The sequence below is a fragment of the Hemibagrus wyckioides genome, linkage group LG18, assembly GCF_019097595.1.
Source record: "Hemibagrus wyckioides isolate EC202008001 linkage group LG18, SWU_Hwy_1.0, whole genome shotgun sequence".
NCBI lineage: Eukaryota > Metazoa > Chordata > Actinopteri > Siluriformes > Bagridae > Hemibagrus > Hemibagrus wyckioides.
Window position 1 is genome coordinate 9229726 of NC_080727.1, and position 8378 is coordinate 9238103.

At 37.4% G+C, this 8378-nt stretch overlaps 1 protein-coding gene across 1 annotated transcript; it reads left to right on the top strand.

Annotated features, from left to right (window-relative positions):
• Positions 1-323: 323 nt before the first annotated feature.
• Positions 324-3292, top strand: rpl37 (ribosomal protein L37). Its single transcript, XM_058416516.1, has 4 exons — positions 324-463; positions 1053-1188; positions 2460-2544; positions 3191-3292. Exons 1-4 carry the CDS (start codon positions 461-463, stop codon positions 3258-3260), a joined length of 294 nt encoding a protein of 97 aa, XP_058272499.1. The 5' UTR covers positions 324-460; the 3' UTR covers positions 3261-3292.
• Positions 3293-8378: the final 5086 nt, after the last annotated feature.

Consider the following 8378-nt stretch of genomic DNA (forward strand, 5'->3'; position numbering starts at 1 on the left):
CTATCGCCCTCTGGTGGTCAATATTAATACGACACCATAACGTGACACACACAGACCCGTATTCATCTCAGCAGTTTCCTTACTTTCTCTGTCTTTGAGTACATGGAAAATAAAGACTACTTAAAAAAATTCTAATCTGAAATTAACCTGAGCTTTTATAACGCCTCTTCTATAACGCCCCCTAAATAATACTAATAAATACAATTAATATTAAACCTACTATATGCGTCCTATAGACCTATGCCTAAAATCTATCTATCTATCTATCTATCTATCTATCTATCTATCTATCTATCTATCTATCTATCTGTCTGTCTGTCTGTCTGTCTGTCTGTCTGTTATGAATCGCTCGAAAAGTTTCAGGACCCATTTCGGTGTTACACCGCAACCAAACCCGGATGTCTTTTAGTGTTGCACCAATTCCTTTTCCGCCCTCTTTCGGCTCTCATCTGAGGAAAAGATGGTGAGTATTTGGTGGCCTCGCCGCCGAAAATCTTCTAACATCTGCTTTTATTCACTTTAATATCGCTGTTTCGGTGTGGTTTTTATACTCTAACGATATTTAGAGTCAGTTGACTTCGATATTGTGGAGGATTGAGTATAAATACATAAATTAGATCATTTGTTGTAGGGGCTAGCTAGTTAACGTTAGCCGTCTCGGCAACAGAGCAAGGCGGCTAGCGTTTATGCTAGCGACATGGGCAGGCAGTTGCATCTGAATTGACCGTTTTCAGGCTTATTTTATGTTATAGTGTTATGTCATAATTCATATTTTGTTATGTTTGTATAAGGCCTGGCTGTTTTCCTGGACGTTACTTTTAGAAAAGTTGGCAAACGAGTATCTCCTGCTGATGTAGTGATATTCATCAGTGTTTCAGTTAACATTAACTTGGATACTTCATGTAGTTATTATGCCTAGAATGGTAGAGTTCTAGTTAGTGTTATTAATACAATTGACCGAGCTTATTTGGCTCGGTTGCTTCTGTGATGAACCGCAGGTTAGAATCCAACCCCAGGAATCCTTACCTGAACTTTTTCTCCTCTTTTTCCAGACGAAGGGTACGTCGTCTTTTGGAAAGCGTCGCAACAAGACGCACACTCTGTGCCGCCGCTGCGGCTCCAAAGCCTATCACCTGCAGAAGTCTACCTGCGGCAAGTGCGGCTATCCTGCCAAGCGCAAGAGAAAGTGTGAGTACTTCACTCTTTACACAGTCCACCTCAGGTCATCATGGTCCGAGAGATCAGGGGGACTTGCAATCATGAACGCACCTCATAGTGATGTGATGAACAACTGGTTCATGATTATGAACATCTATTATAGTGTTGTGCTTGTACTTGCAGTATGGAAGCCCATATTTTGGGCTTCCATCCACACTGAGAAGGTGTTTTTAGTTGAAGAAAACGTATCTTTTTGAAAACGCGCTCCAAAGCGGATAACATCGAAAATTGCAGTTTTTGCGTGACGGTGTGGACTGTGAAAGCGGAGGCTTTCGAAAACGATGCTGCATTTATAGTCATGTGACCAGTTCAGCTAAGATGAAGTCTCGCCTGCTTTTGCGACTTTATACTCTAGTTACTCGCAGCAGCAACTCCACTGCACCTCACTGCAGGTCCATTTATTAAAAAAAAAAAAAAAAACTGTGCTTTTCCTCAACATATTGCCAAGGCGTTTCAGAAAGCCGGAAAGTAAATAAATGGCAGGCAGAAATGACACAGGTCAAAGTGTCATGTTTTATTTGTGCGCAATACAGGGACAAGTGTCTTCGGACCTTTCAGTGTGGATGACCAACTTTTGGGAAACGACTGAAAACGATAATGTGGACGCATCGCCTTTTCTAATTTATCTGGATTAGTGTAGATGCAGCCTCTATCCAGGCATCTTCAAATGTTTTGTTAATGAAAAAGAGATCAGCTACTTAACAAATCATATGAGGGTAAGTATATGAAATAAAATCATAAAATAGGTGCCATGGTTCATGCTGAAAACAAAATTGGACCTGCTGAACATGCTGGCATACTGTTAGTGCTCAGTTTAAACCACTGAAATGCGTTTGCAGTCTCCATATCCTTACTATAGTCTACCACTGTGCTAGTATTTTGGGCCTTATGGGCAAGAGCCACAGATTTCCTTGTAACTTACTATAGTATGCCTTAGATGCCTTTCAGGAAAGCAGACGCACTAAAGTCTTTGCATTTGAACGATGAATCCACAGTGACTCCTTTTGTGTTAATTGCACATTTGTATATGTCCATGGAATTTGAGTCTTTAAAATTGTGAATCCATTCCAATGTCTTAGATCTGCATGCAGTTTAGATAAATGGAGATGTATGGAACTTCATTGTGTCCACATTATCCCTTAGCTCTTTTAATCATTTAATTTTCTGATGTTACAGATTTTAGGAAGCGGGAGATGTTCTGTTCATGTTTTAAATGTATGCTTGTTTTTTTGTGTCTTTAGATAACTGGAGTGCCAAGGCCAAGAGGCGCAGCACCACTGGAACTGGCCGTATGAGACACATGAAGGTTGTGTTCCGCAGATTCAGGTGAGTCACTTGCACCCAGAGCCAGAAAAATTAAATGTTTGCTTTATTAGGACTAAATGAAGTGTCAGTTACTTGGTGTTTGCTGTTTTTTGATCTCTGCTCTTTAGCTCATCGGTTAATAAGATTCCTTTTTTGGTATGACCAAACACTCAAAACCTCAACAAAACTGAACTTTCCAGCACTGTTATTATTATCGTAAAATAAACAGTATAGGTGAAATTTGAAATTATTGCAAATTAGAACATGTACACATTGTTCAAATTTGTTTTGATGCTAGAAGTGTTTGTATTTAATTTGTTAGAGGGATTGCTTAAGGGAAAATTCAGGTTCAGCTTCACTGGATTCCTGAAATAATGTTTGCAAACAAGTCTTAATTACTTGTGTGGTGCTTACTTGTTTAATGTTCTGCTTCTGTTGAATTGTGTAGTATTTCTGTGGAAAACATAGCAGTATAGTATAGACTTCAGCTAATAACATCAATATTTTGAGCTGAGGGTGCAGCTTCATTGTGACTACTAATTTTGTTTAAAGCTTAATGGTCAGATGGATGAGATCAGTTTTGTACTCAAGTAAATGCAATAAATCCACAGATCTGTTAATCTTTTAAAAATAAATTATTTATGAATAAATATCTCTTTCCCCTCAGGAATGGATTCCGTGAAGGAACCGTCCCCAAACCCAGGCGGGCAGCAGTGGCTGCATCCAGCTCCTCATAATACATGCTCCCAATAAACATGTCGACAACAAACATGATGCTTTGTGGTCTGTTTTTCAATCAATTTCTCAAGTACACACTTGTGTGTATTAAAGTGCACATAGCATTAACATTACTCTCTATGGTAGATTAAATGTCTGCAATATTGAAGGAAAAAATCTGTCCTGAATGACTAGCAAATCAATATTTCTAATTAATGTTATCTTCAGTTGCTGACATGATATCATTTGGACTGATTTGTGCTGATTTTAAAAAATCAACAACTTTTTTTTTTAACAACTTTTTTCTGGCATATTAGTTCACATTACCCATGCATTGTACTTGATTCTATAATAGTAATACTAGTTGGATTTATCCTTTTTGTTTTTTGGCTTAATGATGCTCTGTTATCCTTTGTTTGAAGTTTGAATAAGATTTTCTTATGTATATTAACCAGCATATTAACATATTTTATTGCACCAAAAAATAGGAAAATGTTTGTGCTTGAGTTACATGTTCTGTGGTGACCCTCATATAGTTGATATGTTTTTGAGATGATTCATAACACAGCTTCTAGACAGCTGTAGATTTATTAGGCATATCCATCTTAAATCTGCTCCCTGCATACATAATTTGACAAATCAGTTGATTTACTGTCATTCCTTAGAATAGCTATTGCTGTAAGTAATGTGGGACTATCTAAGCTTTTCCATCAGTAATTAACAGTGATTAAGTGTAATGCAATAATCATAGAGACTTAGAAACACTACACTTGAATGGCTTTTGTAGGCATTTTCTTTAGTAGATAAATATATACCTGTGTATGATAATATTTCTCTAGCACTTCATCAGTACACAGTGTATGACCACAGAACACTTGGTTGGATATTTCTGGCATATTCTTTACTTGGCATTGACACTGAGGTGTTCAAAATGTCCCAGCAACACTACAGTGCCTTAATCAGTTCTACTCCCACTTCCATGCCACGTCAGTGTCACTGCTGTGGTGAGATCTATCACCACCCAAATAATAACTGGTAGCACCAGATGGGCATTAGTCAGTAATTATATAGTGCCAGGGCCTCCTCAGTCTCTGGCTGGGGGCAGTTCCACCAGGGGAGGGAAGAGCCCAGTCAACAGCAGTTTACTCATCAGCGCCAGACTGTTGAGTATGAGCACGTCTCTCACATCTACATAAATATAAATCTTTTTCTAATTTTATCTCTATTGTCTTTTTTTTTTAACGTGGATTTAATTTTATTTTACGTATGAAATGATTCACCGAATGATCAATTCAATGCAGAACACCCAGAGCATCAAATCCTCACTGCTTGGCTGTAAAAGAAATGACTTCAGACCAAATATAAGACATTATAATCCTCCAGGAAACATGGTAAACATTCTGTGCCACAATCTGTGCTGTGTACATTCCTTTTAGTGACATTTCTTTTAGTCATCTCTACATTGACATCTGCAGTTTCTTAGAAATGTGTACAGATCTGTGTGAATCTGTTCACATGCCCTGGTTTGCTAGCTGACATCTATACAAAGCAATAACCATTACTTATTAAAATACTGATACCACAGGAACCTTGAGAAATCCCCATAACAGCTCTGACATGCCAGTCAATATGAATGACAAACACAGTGATAGGAAGAGGAGCATCTTCCAGGGTGTCATTCAATCCTTCAACTTTTCTGGACTTCTCTGCAAAACACCCACTACCTCAACAAACTACATGTTGCATACAACTACCACCAATCTATATCCATATCTTATATTTTCTCTCTCACCTGTATAGTTAAATTCAACTTTCATTGTAGTAATGTTCTTAGCAGAATCTTGTTTCAAGATTCAAGAAGCTTTATTGTCATTTCAACCACATATAGCTGGTGCAGTACATAGTGAAATGAAACTATGTTTCTCCAGGACCTGGTGCTACATAAACATACAACAACAAGTTCAACACAAAAACAACACCACAGAGCTAGGACAGACGTTTGTCTTGGCCACGTAAAGTGCACAGTGTGCAGCTAGGTGCTCTCACCACTGTGACCTGGGTCCAATTGCTGGGCAGGAAATCAACCCCTGAGGGGCTAACTGTCAGAGCTGATCCCAAGCCCTTATAAAATATAAAAAAGACTGACTCAGGAAGGGCATCCTGCGTAAAACCTGTGGCAAAATCAAGTTTTGCTGATCGAATGATCTGCTGTGGCAGCCCTAAACAGGGAGCAGCCGATGGACATTGTAATTAATATTCTTAGTCTGTTTTGATCATATTTTTGTGACAGAGATGGTTAAAATTGCATTTTACAGCATGTTTTACTGTGTGTGGAGTATTTGACAAATAAAATTTGAATTTTAAAGGCCTTTTCACATTTCTATTAATATTGCTTATACCATTGTTTAAATGACATTTTCACTAGTTGAAATGTTACTAGATATCTATCTAGATATCTACACTGCAATATTGATCTTTATAATTTAGAGGTAATTTTAATATAAAGATGTATTATAATGTGTTTTGACTCATCATAATAATATTATGGATATCTAAATGCATATCAGCTAGTTAAAATACACTTTATACAATTTATACTTATTCATTACCAAGTAATTAGTTAAATATAAATTAAATATAAATATTTATATATAGATAAATATTTATATAGTCATATATATACAGTATATATATATATATTATATATATATATATATTATATATATATATATATATATATATATATATATTAGTCCTAGGGAAGTAAAGGAACAATAACCTTTATGTAGAGATGATTGCATACGAATGACGTAACAGGACAGGAGGTAGAACACAGCACAGGATATTAACTCACAATGGTAGGAGAACATGGGCAGTACCAAAGAAATGAACATAAAAAAACTACTCTGTGCTCTGTTTTAGTTGACTAACCTAACTAACTGCAAAGAAAACTAACTGATTACACTAGGCTAAACTAAGCCTACGTGGTGCAATGTATCTTGTGAGGTAGGGTAAACCAAGTGAGGTAGGGTAAACAGGAGTGGCTAGCAAGGCCAACAGGGGCAACAAACTAACAAGGAGAAAAAAGAAAGACAGCAACTAACAAAAACTAGCAGGGCCAACAGAGGCTAGCAAAGCTAATAAGGGCTACAAACATAAAATTTCAACCTAAAATTAACCAAACCCTCATATTCCAGAAAAGAGCTTGAAAAATTGACTTTTTCTCTCACTCGAATTAACAGATGGAGAAAGCACTCAGGACATGCTATAAAGGACAGCAAAAACATTCCTGCCAAATAACTGAAGTTGGTTAAAACTTTAACCAATGGGACAAACACCCAGCCAAATTATACGCATTAAATTTTTGTAAAAGCATTAACTGAGCACAGAAACACAACTCATATTATAATGGTTGTACAGCTAAATAAAGATGATTTAACTATTACTCAAACTGAAAAAGATCCATTAAAATCTAGCTCCATTTAAGGAGCAGTGACTTGCACATGTACCATTACAAAGCACTGTAACACCAGGAGCTGGCTGGATGCAAGTTGCAAGTTTATTGATGGAAATGACCAAGCAGACAAATGGGCAGAGACAAATTTAGGCTGGAATAAGCAGGACAAAATTGCTAAGAACAGGATCAAACCCATGATAGAGTGCACCCAGTAGCAAAGTTTATTTGTATTGAACACGTGTGTGAGTGGAATGAGCAAGGTAACAGATCGTGTCTCAAGTCTTGTAGTTTATTGTTTGATGAAGGGATTTTATTCATGTTTATAGATAAAATGCAGTGCTGTCTGAACCCAAGGCAACAGTATGCTGTGTCAAACTGAACTGCTTGAAGACAGTGACAGAGATCAAATAGAGGAGCACACTGACAAAGCACAGGCTTGTTGCACACTGGCAGGCCATCAGACTGAGCTGATATATGAAATCCTGGCACCCTACAATGCAGAGAGTGTGCACACTGTGCAGAGCAATGCTGCTCTTAAACAAGTGCCAAAAATACAGCAATTTATGGGAAATTAACTTTAGAAAAGGTGTAATGTTCATTATCCATCAATTCTGCACTCTTACTAACACTGATTAATGCACAATTGACAATGAATGCCAAACCCACACATATAGACACCCTGATTGACATTTGCACTGATAGTTTATTGCTTATTGTGGGTCAGGTTTTTTTATTATTATTATTTTATTACAAAAAAAATCTTTATATTCGATTTCAATAGTGTGGGCAGTGCAGTGGTGCAGAGGTTGCTAGCTCATAGCTCCAGGGGCCCTGATTTCCTCCACTTCTAAAAACATGACATGTAGGTGGATTTCTGTAAATGTGTGTTTATATTCTGCCCTGTAGTGGACTGGCATCTCTCCAATATGTGTTCGCTCTTCATGTCTAGAGTTTTCAGTATTGTCCCGAGATTCTCCTGAACCCTGATCAGGATTTTTAATTGTTTAAGCAGGTATTACATTTTTTTACATGATTAAAAGAATTTCAATGCTTTTACAACACTGAAACAGTTGTAAGGGTCATCTCGATTGAATTAAATTGTATACCTAAACTGTGCCTCTATAGACACAAGATACATGTACCTTGAAAGATATAAAATGATCTCAAAGAATGGTGTTTTAAATATCTTTGCAGCTTTAAACTCTCTTCTTACTTATTCCCAAAACTCAGCTTTCCTGCAATATAGTGGTGACTTGATAATTAATACATTTTTGATACAGTCAAAATAAGCATTGCCTGAATATGTGCTCCAAGTTTCCATTTTCAATTGATTACAATATTCAACTAATAAAATATGATTGACTGAACATCAACGACAGTGTTCCAATTCAGACACATTTAGCAGCATAATTCTCCACCCATTATCTGTACCACTTTTCCTACAGGGAATCTCGAGGAGATTTCACAGTCAAAGTCAGTATCAGGGAAACCTGGATCCTATCCCAGCGGGCTCTGGGACACCCTGAACAGGGTCAATTTCGAGATCAGCCTACCATGCATATCTTTGGATTGGGGAAGGAAAGCCTCAGGGCATGAGGAGAACTTGCCACCTCAGTATGCAAGAAATCAAAGTCCCAACCAACACACTAACCCCTAAGCTCTTGTGCCCCATTAACAAGCA